This window comes from Myripristis murdjan, chromosome 10 (genome assembly GCF_902150065.1).
Source record: "Myripristis murdjan chromosome 10, fMyrMur1.1, whole genome shotgun sequence".
NCBI classification, from domain to species: domain Eukaryota; kingdom Metazoa; phylum Chordata; class Actinopteri; order Holocentriformes; family Holocentridae; genus Myripristis; species Myripristis murdjan.
In genome coordinates this window covers 22,300,638-22,319,221 of record NC_043989.1, presented here as the reverse complement: position 1 = coordinate 22,319,221, position 18,584 = coordinate 22,300,638, and the positions used below count along the sequence as shown (strand labels likewise).

At 41.2% G+C, this 18,584-nt stretch overlaps 4 protein-coding genes across 5 annotated transcripts in view; all 4 read right to left on the bottom strand.

Moving 5' to 3' along the window:
• Window positions 1-18,584, bottom strand: part of LOC115366073 (protocadherin alpha-C2-like) — a 187,040-nt gene that overhangs the window by 79,429 nt on the left and 89,027 nt on the right. The window contains exon 1 of one of the 2 annotated variants that reach the window (XM_030061299.1): window positions 8,172-10,624. The exons of the other annotated variant lie outside the window; for it this stretch is intronic. Within the exon in view, the coding sequence (XP_029917159.1) occupies window positions 8,172-10,553 (2,382 nt within the window). The 5' untranslated portion in view covers window positions 10,554-10,624. Of the gene's footprint in view, window positions 1-8,171; window positions 10,625-18,584 lie in introns of those variants that run through there. 2 annotated transcript variants of the gene reach the window in all.
• On the bottom strand, window positions 3,286-6,722 carry LOC115366918 (protocadherin alpha-3-like). The gene is made up of 2 exons (XM_030062588.1): window positions 4,200-6,722; window positions 3,286-3,366 (listed from the first exon to the last, which is right to left on the bottom strand). Exons 1-2 carry the CDS (start codon window positions 6,579-6,581, stop codon window positions 3,286-3,288), a joined length of 2,463 nt encoding a protein of 820 aa, XP_029918448.1. The 5' UTR covers window positions 6,582-6,722.
• On the bottom strand, window positions 11,499-13,990 carry LOC115366917 (protocadherin alpha-8-like). The gene has a single exon (XM_030062587.1). The coding sequence runs from the start codon at window positions 13,887-13,889 to the stop codon at window positions 11,499-11,501; it is 2,391 nt and encodes a 796-aa protein (XP_029918447.1). The 5' UTR covers window positions 13,890-13,990.
• On the bottom strand, window positions 15,272-17,662 carry LOC115366915 (protocadherin alpha-3-like). Its single transcript, XM_030062586.1, has one exon. The coding sequence runs from the start codon at window positions 17,660-17,662 to the stop codon at window positions 15,272-15,274; it is 2,391 nt and encodes a 796-aa protein (XP_029918446.1).

Genomic DNA, 18,584 nt, shown 5'->3' with positions numbered 1-18,584 from the left:
AAACAAACAAACAAGCACATAAAATAAAATAACAAGGGCAAGTGATATTTATTTGAAATATCCTACCCTGAAACATAATGAAAGGTGGGCATCCCGACGGAAACTGTTATAATACAAAGCCCTGGCAAAATACGTAATAATTATATCTATCGCTGAAAAGATAGTGCGGCTCTTTATTTATTCATTCATTCATTCATTTACTATTTGTTTTGCTCCCCCGTGTTTACATTCAGCACCACAGACAGCGCATAACAAAAAAATACACTCACAAACAAGATGCTTCGCCTTAGAACCAAATACATCGAGTTCCACCAATTTATGAATTATTCTTAGTCTAACCTTGGTCTGTGCATAAAAACGGTGAAAAACAATGAAAATACGGTCTATAAACACTAACCCACTGCTGGCTTGGCTGTTCGAGAAGTACAGTCAGATTTTAAATTGTGTAAATCTCATTATTTATAATGTTACCATTTGACCTAATTCTGCTAATAAATAGGCTATACAATATAATTTTAAAAGCAAAGCGTCACAACTGATTAGTGTCCAAGGAAAGTCTAAACACGTTACCCACTGTAACCCTGTATGTCATTATGACGGTGTCGAATGAAAATAATTATAAATCTAATTTCGTGAATAAAGGTTCTCAGAAAAAAAGAGTGAATATAGGAATCGTATTTTCATTGCTGTGCAATAAAATTAATGCAAACCCCATTTGATATAGATTCAACCACAATATGCCAAAGCAAAGAGAGAAAGTGTATCTGCTTTGCCCTTACCTTCTCTTTGTTGGGTAAAGTCTGAGTCCTGCTAAAAGTGTCTCCTCCATTAATACTGATCAGCTCCGCATCTACAGGCGGAAACGGCGCGGGGAAAACCACCACGTCACTCTTTAGTGTGTCTGAGCTGAAACACACGTCATACTGCTGAGTCGATTTAGAGTAAGACCAGCTCCCGTCAGGGTGGGTGGTGATCATTGGGGCGCCGTACCTGCCGAAACTGCCGTCTGTTCTGTGGCACTTCACAGCTATTAAACTGATGAGGCTCAGCAGAAAGATCACTGACACCGACACAATGGCGATCAGCAAATACAGGTTTAAATCGGAGAAGCTCTCCTCCTTCATCGGTACATGTCTGAACTGAGTCTGGATGTCACCTGTGCTCTCAACCACCACCACATCAACAGACACAGTAGCTGACAGGGAGGGCTCCCCGTTATCACAAACCAGCACCACCAGCGGGTGAGTTTTCAGGTCATTGTCACTCATTCGCCTCTTAGTCCTGATTTCCCCGGTGCTGGTTCCGATTCGGAACAGGTTGCTCCCTTTGGGCTCGGAGACGTGATAAGAAAGCAGAGCATTGTAGCCAGAGTCGGCGTCCACAGCCCTGATCTTGGCCACAAAGTAGCCCGCTTCAGCAGAATAGGGAATGTTCTCACTGTTAACGGAGCCGTGCTCAGAATAGGGCGCGAGGATCCCGGGACTGTTGTCATTCTCATCCAGGATGAAAACGTTGACAGTCACGTTGCTGCTGAGAGGAGGAACACCAGAGTCTGTGGCCTGAACTTTAAACTGGAACGTCTTTAACTCCTCGTAGTTAAAAGACTGAAGGGTGACTATTTCTCCTGTCTCTGAGTTGATATTTACTGTTGCAGAGAGTGGCAAGGTGTTGTCATTACTGTTTAAAAATGAATACGTTACTTGGCCATTTTGGGCGACGTCAGCATCGACCGCAGTTACTGTTGTAATGACATCCCCTATTATATTATTCTCTTGCACGTAAACATTGATTATGGGCTCTGTAAATTGAGGTTTATTGTCATTTACATCTGATACATGTACAGAAATAACTTTAATGTTAGAGAGAGGGGGGCTCCCTTCATCAGTTGCAGTAATGGTGACGTTGTATTGAGACGCGCTCTCTCTGTCAAGGGGATCGTCAACCACTAAAGAATAATAGTTTTTATAATTTGATTCTAGTTTGAAAGGTGTATTATCTTCAGTTTTACAATGCACAATTCCATTTTTTCCTCCATCTTTATCGAAAATTGATACAAGTGCAATGACAGTGCCAACTGAAGCATCCTCTTTCACCGTTTTTAAAAGTGATGTCACTGAAATCTGAGGGGCATTGTCATTTACGTCCAGAACTTCAATTAATATTTTTGCATGTGAGGTCATCGGAGAGGAAGCACCATCACTGGCTTGAACTCGAATCTCAAAGGCGTTGTTTTCTTCAAAGTCAATGTTTCTTTTATTTGTTACAGTTCCTGTTTTTGCATCTATGGAAAATAAATCTACCATATCCCCCACATCCATTTCACTGAAAGAATAGTATATTTCTCCATTTGAGCCTGCATCTAAATCAGTGGCATTCAAAAGTATTATTAAAGTACCAATCGGTGAATTTTCATAAACACTGGCTTTATACAGGGTATTACTGAAAACAGGAGGATTATCGTTGATGTCCAATACATTTACTGTAACAATCATACTACCGGTTTTGGCAGGATTTCCTCCATCAACTGCTGTCAGTGTAAGCCTAATAGAAGCTTCTGTTTCTCTATCTAACGCTTTCTGAAGCACTAGTTCGGCAGACACAGTCTCTGATATATGCGTAACAAGAGAAAAATATTCATTTTGGCTAAGCTTGTAGGTATTTACTGCATTTTTACCAACATCTGCATCATGAGCTAATGGTAAGGGGAATTTTGCACCTGCTAGTGTATTCTCAGTTATGTTAATTATTTGTGCCTTGCTACGAAATGATGGGGAGTTGTCATTTACGTCCAAGATGCTAATTTCAACACGATATAGTTTTAAAGGGTCATTAATAACTGCTTCTATACTGAGGGAGCATTTTGGTTCATCTGCACAGAGTTCCTCTCGGTCTATTCTCTCGATAACGTAAAGAGCACCAGTTTTTAGATTTACCTCAAAGTATTTTTTCTTTGCTCCAGCAACAATCTGAAACATACGGGACTCCAGTTCCTGTACATTGAGGTTAAGATCTTTAGCGATATTTCCAACAGAAGTGCCCGGTTTTACCTCTTCTGAGACCGAGTAAGAGAGCTGCCCGGACGCCGCTTCCCAGTAAAAATACACCAGCACAATTACAAGATACATCCCAACAGGGACCGTTCTATTCGGTGAATGCATAATTCCATCCATGAAGAACGAAGCATGAATCCAGTTCTGGCCAATTCCGTCGCATAACTCGATTTAAGAGAGAAATACACGAATCCAAGTGTCCAGCATTTTAACAGCAAACAGGAAAACAGTTGTCTCACCGTTGCGTCTCGCTCTCGCTCAGTCTCTTCCTAACAAAGACCAGAGAAAAATCTTTACCCTCTGAATCTGGGTGGAGCTTCAATCCACCAAACACAACCTCTGAATGTCGTGGTCTACAATGTCCTCATGTGGTCATTTGAAATAACTACTCTCAGCATCCTTAAACAACAATTAAAAAACTGAACATTGTCTTAAATCTGTGTTAAACATCAGTTTTAACCAATGACAAAATAAAATAAAATTTAATAAAATAAAATGAAGAAAATGCATAATCATTACAAACAATTATAACAGATGAATAAATTACTTATTCAATTTAATAATAAACACAAAGCACCAGGGAATACGAAGCTGTATTTACCTTACACATCAGCAGTAGCCTATTCATCGACCTAGATATACCTCATCATACAAGAAAGAACCTGACCAAACCAAGAATGATTGACCTTGCGTAAGGACACATTATTATAAAATAAAGAGAACATAAATGCAGAAGTAGAATCCAACATAATTTCCTAGTTTTCCACAAATCAGAAGGCCATAGCATAAATGGTAAGTGAACAAAATCATTAACTATATCTAGGTGTTTACTGTCATGTGTGCGGGGAAAGAAAGCATGGCTTTTTGGTTATAGCTTATCATTACAACAACACAAACAGACGTTTGCGTTCAGGACCACGGGCAGGGACATATAAACTCATGTAACGAGCCTAGTAGCCAACAAAATAAAATGTTGAAAAGCCATCTATCAACTTACCACAATAAATTCACCTTTAATTACTGCTGTATTTTATTCTGGACGTTAGGTTCACTTAAAGGTCAATTTAATGTAAAGTGTTTGGCACTAAAAGCTATTAGACGATAAAAAAACACTTAGACAAATATTTATATATGTTCATATGTTCTTACCTTCTCTTTGTTAGGTAAAGTCTGAGTCCTGCTAAAAGTGTCCCCTCCATTAATACTGATCAGCTCCGCATCTACAGGCGGAAACGGCGCGGGGAAAACCACCACGTCACTCTTCAGTGTGTCTGAGCTGAAACACACATCATACTGCTGAGTCGATTTAGAGTAAGACCAGCTCCCGTCAGGGTGGGTGGTGATCATTGGGGCGCCGTACCTGCCGAAACTGCCGTCTGTCCTGTGGCATTTCACAGCTATTAAACTGATGAGGCTCAGCAGAAAGATTACTGACACCGACACAATGGCGATCAGCAAATACAGGTTTAAATCGGAGAAGCTCTCCTCTTTTATCGGTACATGTCTGAACTGAGTCTGGATGTCAGCTGTGCTCTCAACCACCACCACATCAATTGACACAGTAGCTGACAGGGAGGGCTCTCCGTGATCACAAACCAGCACCACCAGTGGGTGAGTTTTCAGGTCATTGTCACTCATTCGCCTCTTAGTCCTGATCTCCCCGGTGCTGGTTCCGATTCGGAACAGGTTGCTTCCCTTGGGCTCGGAGATGTGATAAGAAAGCAGCGCATTGTAGCCAGAGTCGGCGTCCACAGCCCTGATCTTGGCCACAAAGTAGCCCGCTTCAGCAGAATAGGGAATGTTCTCACTGTTAACGGAGCCGTGCTCAGAATAGGGCGCGAGGATCCCGGGACTGTTGTCATTCTCATCCAGGATGAAAACGTTGACAGTCGCGTTGCTGCTGAGCGGAGGAACACCAGAGTCTGTGGCCTGAACATTAAACTGAAACGTCTTTAACTCCTCATAGTTAAAAGACTGCAGGCTGACAATTTCTCCTGTCTCTGAATTGATATTTACCATTGCAGAAAGAGGCACTGAGTTATCGTTACTTTTTAAAATCGAATAACTTAGCTCACCATTTTCACCGACATCACTATCAGCTGCGGTCACTGTTTTAATAATCCTTCCTACAGCATTATTCTCATTCACATAAATATTTATTAAAGGCTTTGGAAATTGAGGCGCATTGTCATTGACATCAGATATGTGTACAGTGACAGATTTTGTAGTAGAAAGAGGCGGAATCCCTTCATCGTTAGCTTTGATCGTGATGTTGTACTGAGACGCAATCTCTCTATCTAGAGGGCCACCAACTACCAAAGAATAATAGTTTTTATAATTTGTCTCAAGTTTGAAAGGAACTGCATGTCCTATATCACATTTCACTTCACCATTTTTTCCTCCATCTCTATCAACCACAGAGACGAGTGCAATAGCAGTGCCCACTTTAGTGTCCTCTTTTACTGTGTTGACAAGCAACGTCACAGAGATCTCAGGAGCATTGTCATTGAGATCCACTACTTCTAGTAGCACTTTACAGTGAGAAGACATTGGAGGTTGGCCTTTATCACTTGCCTGTGCACGAATTTCAAAAACAGATTTTTTTTCAAAATTAATGCTACCTTGTACGGTAATGGCGCCTGTGTGGGGATCAATGTTGAAAAGTTCCAAGATATGGCCTTTCTCATTTTTACTGAAAGAGAAAATAATGTCACTATTGCTACCCTCGTCTATGTCAGTGGCATTCAATGTGAGAACTGTAGTCCCAGTTGGTGCATTTTCAAATATACTTGCTTTATACAACGATGAACTAAAGGTCGGAGCATTATCATTAATATCTAAAACATGTACTATGATATCCATCGTACCTGATTTTTGCGGAGTCCCTCCATCTAAAGCAGTCAAACAGAGTTTTACCACTGGCTCTTTCTCTCGGTCTAAAGCTTTCTGTAGGACTAACTCTGCCGAGACGCTATCGCCTCCGTTGTGCACAGCTACAGAAAAATGTTCACTGGGGCTAAGCTTGTACGTACTGACGCCATTCTTTCCTACATCCACATCGATGGCATCAATCAATGGGAATTTTACACCGGGTAGTGTATTTTCTGCAATGTCTATCGTTTGTGACTTCGCACTAAAAGATGGTGCGTTATCATTTACATCTATGATTAGGATTTCTACACGATAAAGCTTTAATGGGTTGTTTATGACGGCTTCTATACTGACTGCACATTTGGGTTCCTCCGCACACAGCTCCTCTCTGTCTATTCTTTCATCAACATAGAGCGTACCGGTCTTTATATTTACCTTGAAGTATTTTGCGTTGGATCCAGTAACAATCTGAAACCCACGAGATTCCAAATCATTGATGTTTAGGTTTAGATCCTTAGCGATATTCCCAACATTAGTCCCCGGGTTAACCTCCTCTGAAACAGAGTAGGAGAGCTGCCCAGACACCGCTTCCCAGTGACACTCCAGCAGCACAAATAACAGACATGTCGCAACAGTGTTACTTCTACTCGACGGAGACATGATACCATCGGGCCCCCCAGGAAAACACACTCCCAAATATATTTGTTCCTTGAAAATAATCCAAAATGTTAGAGATATAAAAATGGTTTTCTCATTTCTTTTTTTCGATTGCAACAAGATAGATGGTTGGAGCACAGTACTCTCCCGACTCCAGTCTCTTTTTAACAAAGCTCAATGAAACGTAATCGTCTATCAACCTTGGGTGGAGCCTCGCCTGCTCAAAGTGAACATCTCAGTGTCACGGTCTATACTGTCGCCATGTGGCGATTTGAAATAACTACATCCATCTAAAAAATAACTTCAATCACATCAATAGCTTCCCTGTTAACAGAAAACTATAGAACTACAGAGACCATTGTATGCAAAGCTCAAGAAGGGTAACAGATTAACAGGCCTTTCGGTGTGTCAGGACCATGGAGAGCACCCCTGAATTTGTATTAAGGCTTCACACAAGCGCTAACGTTGAATCATGGACGGTAAATGGAGATGAAGGTTACCAAAACAAAGTAAGGACTTAGTTTCTTTATTCAATATGTTCTCAGTGGGGAAAATAAATAAATAAATAAAAAATAAATAAATAACTAAATTATAATCAGTATGTGTATGCCTGCCTTCAAAACCACCAATTGTAATGGTGGTTCCAACGAAAGATACATAGGAGAATATTTTATGTATTAAAAAAAAAAACAAAAAAAAAAACGATGTAAAACGTGAAAACTTGCAGACATTGCCGGCGAGAAATCTGAATAACAAAAAACTAAAACTAAATAGTAAATAAATAAATAAATAAATAAATAAAAGGGGGACGATCTAATAAATAAATTCATAAATGTAGTGAGAAAGATGCAAACATTAAGCTGTATGGTGATAGTTAATGTGAATTAGCATTAATGATCGTGATTTTTTTTTTTAACAGATCTTTTAAATAAGTTAGCAGAACAAGCTGTAAGAGCATGAAAATGCATAATGAGTTAACTTAGTTGGAAACGCAGTACAGTCTAAGAATACATGGTAGGCAGAAAGTAGTAAATGGCAAGTACAATTCTTCAACAAATCGGAAGGAAACTTATGTCAAATATTTTATTCCCTGAGTTATAGTCTTAGACCTACAACAAAGTAGGCTAAATGAAATCGCTTAGGAACAAAAATAGCTAAATAGGGCCTACAGCATTTATGTGTATTTTGGGCATACTTGTGAAACGTTGGTTCATTATTAAGACTTATGTTTTTCCTCATTGCACCCTGAACATTACATACATCTCACATTTCACATTCAGACGTTTTCCCTCCGGTCAGCACCATAGTCAGAGGTAACCACACTGACGTGATGCGCTTATAGACAAAAATAACAAAACATACTATGAACATTTAATGTAGACTATTGCTCAAATAACAAAAGGCTGACCTCTAACATCGTCAATTATATATCATGAAACAAACGCAAAAGCCCATGAAAATGTCAGTTAATAAACACTTAACTCAACAACCTTTGAGATCACGGCTAAAAAAAAAAGTCATAAGAAGAAAGAGGCGCCTTTGTCGCAATTAATTCTCAACATTACAGAAGGAAACAGCTTATCATATTCTTACCTTTTCTTTGTTGGGCAAAGTCTGAGTCCTGTTAAAAGTGTCTCCTCCATTAATACTGATCAGCTCCGCATCTACAGGCGGAAACGGCGCGGGGAAAACCACCACGTCACTCTTCAGTGTGTCTGAGCTGAAACACACGTCATACTGCTGAGTAGATTTAGAGTAAGACCAGCTCCCGTCAGGGTGGGTGGTGATCATTGGGGCGCCGTACCTGCCGAAACTGCCGTCTGTCCTGTGGCATTTCACAGCTACTAAACTGATGAGGCTCAGCAGAAAGATCACTGACACCGACACAATGGCGATCAGCAAATACAGGTTTAAATCGGAGAAACTCTCCTCCTTCATCGGTACATGTCTGAACTGAGTCTGGATATCAGCTGTGCTCTCAACCACCACCACATCAATAGACACAGTAGCTGACAGGGAGGGCTCTCCGTTATCACAAACCAGCACCACCAGCGGGTGAGTTTTCAGGTCATTGTCACTCATTCGCCTCTTAGTCCTGATTTCCCCGGTGCTGGTTCCGATTCGGAACAGGTTGCTCCCCTTGGGCTCAGAGATATGATAAGAAAGCAGCGCATTGTAGCCAGAGTCGGCGTCCACAGCCCTGATCTTGGCCACAAAGTAGCCCGCTTCAGCAGAATAGGGAATGTTCTCACTGTTAACGGAGCCGTGCTCAGAATAGGGCGCGAGGATCCCGGGACTGTTGTCATTCTCATCCAGGATGAAAACGTTGACAGTCACGTTGCTGCTGAGCGGACGAACACCAGAGTCCGTGGCCTGAACTTTAAACTGGAACGTCTTTAACTCCTCGTAGTTAAAAGACTGCAGGGTGACTATTTCTCCTGTCTCTGAGTTGATATTTACCATTGCAGAAAGAGGTGCTGAGTTACTGTTACTCCTCAAAATTGAATAGCTCACCTGGCCATTTTGATCGATGTCAGCATCGACTGCGGATACTGTTTTTAGAATTGCTCCTACTGGGCTGTTCTCTCTTACATAAATATTAACGACGGGCTCAGAGAAGGAAGGTGCGTTGTCATTGACATCTGAAATATGAACAGTAACAACACTGGTGTTCGAGAGAGGCGGATTCCCTTCATCAGTAGCTGAAATGGTGACATTATATTGGGCAGTGATTTCTCTGTCAAGAGGCCCGTCCACCACTAAGGAATAATAGTTTTTATAATTTGTCTCTAATTTAAATGGACCGTTATTCGAGATCGCACATTTCATTTCACCATTTTTTCCGCCATCTCTGTCCAGAACAGACACTAGAGCAACAGCTGTACCCAATTTCGCGTCCTCATCCACTGTATTTAGCAGTGACGTCACAGTGATCTCAGGAGCATTGTCATTTAGATCTACTACTTCGACCAGTATTTTACAGTGAGCAGACATCGGGGGTTGGCCTTTGTCTCTAGCCTCTGCACGGATCTCAAATGCCTTTCTGTCTTCGAAGTCTATTTTGCCTTTTACTGTAATCAGTCCTGTGTCAGGTTCAATTTGGAAGATGTCAAGAATATGGTTTTGGTCTTTACTACGAAGTGAATACACAATTTCACTATTTGTGCCTTCATCAGTGTCACTTGCAGTTAAAGTGGATACTGACGTCCCAATCGGGGAATTTTCGAATATTTTTACTTTTTGTAACGTACTGTTGAATACTGGTGCGTTATCATTAATGTCTAATACATTAATTTGCATTTCTGAAGTGCCTGACTTTGGTGGATTTCCCCCATCTATTGCGGTTAAAATGAGCGGTATCATTGCCTTTTTCTCGCGGTCTAGGGCTTTCTGCAGTACTAACTCGGCAGATACACCTTCTCCTCCTTTGTGTGTGGCAAGAGAGAAATATTCGCTCGGACTAAGCTTATATGTGCTTACACCATTCTTGCCCACATCCGCATCGGTCGCCTCTGATAAGGCGAACTTAAACCCCGGTAAAGTGTTTTCTGCAATGTCCAGGATTTGTGATTTTGTGCTAAAAGACGGAGAATTGTCATTTACATCTCTGATATCGATTTCCACGCGGTAAAGCTTTAATGGGTTGTTTATTACAGCCTCTACGCTTACCGTGCATTTGGGTTCATCTGCACAGAGTTCCTCTCTGTCTATTCTCTCATTAACATAGAGAAAACCAGTCTTAAAATTTACCTCGAAATATTTCCTCTTTGATCCAGTAACGACTTGAAACATGCGGGATTCCAGATCTTGTAAACTAAGGTTTAAATCCTTTGCGATATTTCCAACAGAAGTCCCCTGAGCTACCTCCTCTGAAACGGAGTAGGAGAGCTGTCCAGACACCGATTCCCAGTAACACTCCAGAAAGACGAGCACTATATTGGTAAAAATATACCCTCTCCTTCTCGGTAAAGGCATAATTCCGTTGAAAAAGAATAAACATAGATCCAAAAATAAGTTTCCCCGTTGAATTACGCAGACAGACGAAATTAGACGATAGAATTTCTTAAATGTATCTGCCTTAAAGAGGGACAACAACCATGTTGTCCCTTCACGCCCGTGTCTCTTTGTGAAAAAGCTCGGAGAAAACAGTCATTCACTGACATTGGGAGGGGCCTCCAGTTTTCCATGTTGTGGTCTACAGTGTCACTGCGTGGTGGTTTGGAAGAATTGCAATGATCATTAAATAACTCGATATCACCTCTCTTCTTTCAGAAACACTAAATAAAGCTGAATTTCAAACGACACAAATAAAAATGATACAGATAAACATAAAAGTGAATTAATATTACAATGTACTTCATAATCCTCGCACAGACTCGCAATGTGTTCAAAATAAAATAACGAAAATGCTGACACAGAGCATTTTAGTGAATACATTTCAGTATGAATTTGAATGAGCCACTCCATGTGAGAGGTCTAACAAGTTCTCAGGAAATGGCAGCACCAACAACCACCAAGGGGTGAGCTTTCAGGTCATTTTCACTCATTGTCACGTCATGCTGTTTCAGCAATTTAAAATTGCTTAGTTTCAGTCTACATATGGAATAAAGCCTTACATCTGTCTGCAGCAGAATGATTGCCGTTCAGATAAGTATGGTTTTACTGGAGTTTTAAGGAAGTGTCACTTGTCTAAAGATGTGAAAATTATCGGAAGACGACGTGTGTGTTTTCAGAACCTTGGACAGAGGCGAAATTGAAAACAGCCAAAAGCCATTAAACGTGGTTAAACTGTGCGCAAACAACCTCGGAAACTGGGGAATATGACCATGCCAATTACGATGTGTAATCCATGTTCCCACAATAATTTTAACATTAAAAATGCCAATAAATGGAAATACTAATACTTCTTCAGATTAAACTTCAAATATATATAGATTTTCTTCTTACCTTCACTTTGTTGGGTAAAGTCTGAGTCCTGTTAAAAGTGTCTCCTCCATTAATACTGATAAGCTCCGCATCTACAGGCGGAAACGGCGCGGGGAAAACCACCACGTCACTCTTCAGTGTGTCTGAGCTGAAACACACGTCATACTGCTGAGTCGATTTAGAGTAAGACCAGCTCCCGTCAGGGTGGGTGGTGATCATTGGGGCGCCGTACCTGCCGAAACTGCCGTCTGTCCTGTGGCATTTCACAGCTATTAAACTGATGAGGCTCAGCAGAAAGATCACTGACACCGACACAATGGCGATCAGCAAATACAGGTTTAAATCGGAGAAGCTTTCCTCTTTCATCGGTACATGTCTGAACTGAGTCTGGATGTCAGCTGTGCTCTCAACCACCACCACATCAATAGACACAGTAGCTGACAGGGAGGGCTCTCCGTTATCACAAACCAGCACCACCAGCGGGTGAGTTTTCAGGTCATTGTCACTCATTCGCCTCTTAGTCCTGATTTCCCCGGTGCTGGTTCCGATTCGGAACAGGTTGCTCCCCTTGGGCTCAGAGATGTGATAAGAAAGCAGCGCATTGTAGCCAGAGTCGGCGTCCACAGCCCTGATCTTGGCCACAAAGTAGCCCGCTTCAGCAGAATAGGGAATGTTCTCACTGTTAACGGAGCCGTGCTCAGAATAGGGCGCGAGGATCCCGGGACTGTTGTCATTCTCATCCAGGATGAAAACGTTGACAGTCACGTTGCTGCTGAGAGGAGGAACACCAGAGTCTGTGGCCTGAACTTTAAACTGGAACGTCTTTAACTCCTCATAGTTAAAAGACTGCAGGCTGACTATTTCACCGGTCTCTGTGTTTATATTCACCATTGCGGAGAGCGGAAATGAGTCACTGTTACTATTTAAAAATGAATAGCTCACCTGACTATTCTGATCTAGATCATCATCAGCTGCAGACACTTTTTTAATTACTGCTCCTACTGGATTGTTCTCTTTCACATAAACATTAATGACGGGCTCCGGAAAATACGGTGCGTTGTCATTGACATCAGAAACGTGTACAGTAAAAACTCTATTGCCAGAGAGAGATGGAGAACCTTCGTCAGTAGCTATAATAGTGACATTGTGCAGTAAGTCACTTTCTCTGTCTAGTGGCGCATCAACTACCAATGAATAATAGTTGTTGTAATTTTTCTCCAGTTTAAAAGGAACGTTGTTGTTAACAGCACAATTAACCACTCCGTTTTTGCCTCCATCTTTATCGATGACTGACACAAGTGCAATAGCAGTTCCTATTTTAACGTCCTCCTTCACTGCGGCGAGTAGGGACTTGACAGAGATCTCAGGAGCATTGTCATTTATGTCCACAACCTCGATTAGTACTTTACACTGCGCTGCCATTGGAGGTTGACCTTTGTCACTGGCCTGCACACGGATTTCGAAAGCGGCGTGCTCTTCAAAGTCAATATTTCCTTTAACTGTCAGTATACCCGTTTCTTCATCAATCCGAAATTTTTCCAAGACATGATCCTGATCTTTTGTGCTTAAAGAGTATGAAATCTTGCCATTGGTTCCTTCATCAGCGTCAGTTGCAGACAGAGTTAAAACTGTACTGCCAAGAGGTATATTTTCTGTGATAGTTGTTTTATACAATGATTTAGTAAACACTGGGATGTTATCATTAATGTCTAAAATATTGATTATTATCTCTGAAGTGCCGGATTTGGGAGGTGTTCCGCCGTCTACTGCAGTAAGTGTGAGCTTAATCGCAGACTGTTTTTCTCGGTCTAATGCTTTCTGCAGCACTAACTCAGCAGACACGGTGTCTCCTTTGTGCACCGCTAAAGAAAAATGCTCATTAGGATTTAACTTGTATGTAGTGATGCCATTTTTCCCTACATCAGCATCGTGCGCCGACAGCAAAAGAAATTTTGTCCCCTGTAATGTGCTTTCAGCTATGTCAATACTTTGCGACTTAGCAGAGAAAGATGGATAATTGTCATTTACATCGAGAATGTTTATTTCTAAACGATAAAGCTTCAATGGATCATTTATCACGGCCTCTACACTGACTGTGCATTTTATTATCCTCCCGCAAAGCTCCTCTCTGTCTATTCTCTCACTGACGTAAAGAAAACCAGTCTTTAGGTTTACCTCGAAGTACTTTCTCTCTGATCCGGAAACAATTTGAAACATACGGGACTCCAAATCCTGGACATTGAGGTTTAGATCCTTAGCGATATTTCCAACAGAGGTTCCCAATTTTACTTCCTCTGAAACGGAGTAGGAGAGCTGCCCGGACACCGCTTCCCAGTGACAGTCCAGCACCACAAAAAATAAGTATAGCACCACGGAAAAACACATAATTCCATCCGACCAGACCGAAACATGAACACAATTAAATAGTTACCACCGGGAGATGTCCAGGGATATAAAAATAACCCGATTCATTGTAATTTCTCAACAATAAAAGCTCATCGTGCCTCAAGATATCCCTTCTACTTCAGCCTCTCTTTGTGTAAAAGCCCAGACACACATCATCGTCATCCTCCTGTAAATCTGGGAGGGGCCTCGATACCAAAATCAGTCTCGATGTTGCGGTCTATAGTGTCGCCATCTGGTCATTTCAAGTAATCACACACACACACACAGACACACACACAAATACTTCATTACACAACATTCTGCACCATATTCCTCAACAAAAAAATAGTCTATTTCAAAGCAAACGAAAACTAAAGGGAAAGCTGGGTATAATGAAGACATATTTAATGATTAATGGGAATTTAATAGTTCATGTATTAGTTACTTATGGTGAGTTTGATGTGTTTCTTTACTGAGGATAGCACCTCCTCTTAGAAACGGATATTTTGAAACTTTAGACTAAGGCTTACACGTAGTGTTGATAGAATGATGAAATAAATTGCATTACAAAAACATGGGAGATACCATGTATAAATACCAACGACAAGAAGAAGAAGAAGAAGAAGAAGAAGAAGAAGAAGAAGAAGAAGAAGAAGAAGAAGAAGAACAAGAACAAGAACAAGAAGAACAAGAACAAGAACAAGAAGAACAAGAAGAACAAGAAAAAGAACTAGAAGAGGAAGAAGACCGGTAATTTCATACTCGAACAAACCAAGATAAATGCGTTTTACCAGAAGGTTAATTGCAATATTAAATATAACTAAAAGAGTCGCTGACTTTGCTTAAAGGTGTTAATCGACTAGACGGAAAAAAAGAAACAAAATAGTTTCCCAACATGTAATACTTTATATTTCATTAAAAAAATGAACGTCACTCGATTGCGTCATTAAAGCAGAACAATATGCCGCATGATGCATGTGACCAAGGATATTAAAAAGAAATTCAAGATAGTGAAAATGTAAAACAAAACAGATATTTCAAACAGGTTTCCGGATTTCTTTTTTTTTTTTTTTTTTTTTTTTTTTTGAATATATAAAACATAAAAGATTGCGAGAGCAGTTTGTCTCCAGAGCAATTCAGATCCCTGAGCTTCTACAAAACCGTGGACAGTAGAAACCCAAAAGAATGACAGAAAAGGCCAACACCGACGTTTGAAAAAAAAAAAAAAAAAAGAGAGAGAGAGAGCACGGTGAAAGTCAGCGTGCTGAATGCGGGAAATTAAAAAATGATAAGTTTCCAATATTAGCCTACAGCGTTGACTTGTTTAAAAAAAAAAAAAAAAGACAAAACACATTTGAATAAATGTGGAAGACTAGATGAACTTATTTTCTTACCTTCTCTTTGTTAGGTAAAGTCTGGGTCCTACTAAAAGTGTCTCCTCCATTAATACTGATAAGCTCCGCATCTACTGGCGGAAACGGTGCGGGGAAAACCACCACGTCACTCTTCAATGTGTCTGAGCTGAAACACACGTCATACTGCTGAGTCGATTTAGAGTAAGACCAGCTCCCGTCAGGGTGGGTGGTGATCATTGGGGCGCCGTACCTGCCGAAACTGCCGTCTGTCCTGTGGCATTTCACAGCTATTAAACTGATGAGGCTCAGCAGAAAGATCACTGACACCGACACAATGGCGATCAGCAAATACAGGTTTAAATCGGAGAAGCTCTCCTCCTTCATCGGTACATGTCTGAACTGAGTCTGGATGTCAGCTGTGCTCTCAACCACCACCACATCAATAGACACAGTAGCTGACAGGGAGGGCTCTCCGTTATCACAAACCAGCACCACCAGCGGGTGAGTTTTCAGGTCATTGTCACTCATTCGCCTCTTAGTCCTGATTTCCCCGGTGCTGGTTCCGATTCGGAACAGGTTTCCTCCCTTGGGCTCAGAGATGTGATAAGAAAGCAGCGCATTGTTGCCAGAGTCGGCGTCCACAGCCCTGATCTTGGCCACAAAGTAGCCCGCTTCAGCAGAATAGGGAATGTTCTCACTGTTAACGGAGCCGTGCTCAGAATAGGGCGCGAGGATCCCGGGACTGTTGTCATTCTCATCCAGGATGAAAACGTTGACAGTTACGTTGCTGCTGAGCGGAGGAACACCAGAGTCTGTGGCCTGAACTGTAAACTGGAACATCTTCAACTCCTCATAGTTGAAAGACTGCAGGCTGACTATTTCTCCCGTCTCTGAGTTTATATTTACCATTACAGAAAGAGGCACTGAGTAATCGTTAATCTTTAAAATTGAATAGCTCACCTGACCATTTTGATCGATGTCAGCATCGACTGCAGACACAGTTTTGATAGTTGCTCCAACTGGACTGTTCTCTTTCACGTAAACACTAATCACAGGCTCTGAAAAGCGAGGCGCATTGTCATTGACATCAGAAACACCAACAGTAATAACTCTGGTGCTGCACAGAGGTGGGGTCCCTTCATCAGTTGCTTCGATAGTGATATTATACTGGGCTCTACTTTCTCTGTCAAGGGGCCCGTTAACCACCAATGAGTAATAGTTTTTGTAATTTGTTTCCAATTTAAAGGGGGAGGCATTTGCAATGACAGCTTGTACTACACCGTTTTTCCCACCGTCTTTATCCAACACAGAGACAAGTGCAACGGCAGTACCTACTTTCGAGTCCTCCTTCACTGTGCTCAGTAGAGACGTCACAGTGATCTCAGGAGCATTGTCATTTAGGTCCAGCACTTCCACCAGCACTTTACAGTGAGCCGACATGGGTGGCTGGCCTTTGTCGCTAGCCTGTGCATGGATCTCAAATGCAGGATGTTCTTCATAGTCGATCTTACCTTTGACTAAAATGGCACCGGTTTTAGGATCAATATCAAATACATCTAGTATGTCATCCTGACCTTTACGTCTTAAAGAGTATTCTATTTCACTATTTAAACCATCATCTGCGTCTGTTGCATTCAAAATCAACACTGTTGACCCGTTCTTCAGGTTTTCTGAAATTTGTGTTTTATACAAAGAACTACTAAAAAATGGGCGATTGTCGTTTATGTCCAAAACTTTGATGATAATTTGAGATGTGCTTGATTTGGGTGGATTTCCTCCGTCGACTGCAGTCAATATGAGCGTTATAGTACTTTGTTTCTCGCGGTCTAAAGCTTTCTGCAACACTAACTCGGCAGACACACTCTCTCCCGCTTTGTGTATCTCTAAAGAAAAATAATCATTGGAGCTGAGCTTGTAAGTATTTACACCGTTTTTTCCAACATCCAAGTCTGATGCCTCTATCAGTCCAAATTTCGCTCCCGTTAAAGTATTTTCAGCAATGTCAAGAGACTGTACATTTTCAGAGAAAAAAGGTGCATTATCGTTTATATCTACAACGTTTACCTCTAAACGATAGAGCTTCAAAGGGTCATTGATCACAGCCTCTACATTTAGAGTACATTTTGTAGCCTTCGCACAGATCTCCTCTCGGTCAATTTTTTCATTCACATACAATACACCAGTTTTCAGGTTCACGTCAAAATATTTCCTATTTGTTCCAGTCATGATCTGAAACATACGAGACTCCAGTTCGTGGATGTTTAGGTTCAGGTCCTTGGCGATATTTCCAACAACGGTGCCCTGGCTTACCTCCTCTGCGACGGAGTACGAGAGCTGCCCACACACAGCGTCCCGGTAAAAATAAAGCACCACCACTAGTACATATATCCAAAAAGGGCTCCTGCCGGAGAACAACATAATTGCATCCAATATGAAACAGCATTAATTCCGTCAAAATCCCATTAGCAGCGACCAACACAAAACCAATTTCTCAGCATTTTGCATTTCCCTGTCTCGCCCAGCGCCTCTTTGTAACAAAGCCTGAAGCAACGTCACCATCCTCTGAATCTGGGAGGAGCCTCCAAACTCCAAAATGAGCGTGCAAATGTCATGGTCTACAATGTCCCCTTGTGGCCATTTAAATTAACTATATTCACTCCGAAAACAGCCGTAACGGAATTACTCTATTACTGCTGAAATACATTTTTTTTTTTATTATTATTTTTTCAACAAAAATGTTCTACAAAGAAAAGTGTACATGAACGGCACTTCATTACACGGAACATTCTCCTTAACGTAATATTTGTAAGCAGTTTTTTCCCCCTTGTGCTCCTATCCTTCAAGCATGAAGGAGGAGACTCAACTCTTTCTGATATAAAGGATACTGCAGCAAAACGTTAAACACGAAATTAAATGAATCCAAGTTTTTGTGAACACTCTAAAACAAAGTGTCAGAAGGAGAAGAAAGACAAAAAAAAATCCTCACATACAAAGATAATTATGAAGTGAGGGTAACAATTTTATCTCAACAGACACCTTCCCTGAGCGTGGAAAAAAGGATATACTGTACAACAAACAACCTTAAAATCAAGCGTTTCAATACTCCTATTACGCCTCTTGGCCAGGGACGCAGTCTTTTTAATTTTGAGATGAGCAATTTTCCTGTGTCGCAGGGATAAAACTAAATAGAGTCAGACACGTGTTTCAGCACCATGGACAGCTACTCACACATACGATGTCTTCATTAAGTGGTATTTGACAAAGCAGATGTGTATATCAACTTAGCAAATTGCTGTGAATTACTACTGTATTGTCTTTGAACAAAAACACACACACACAC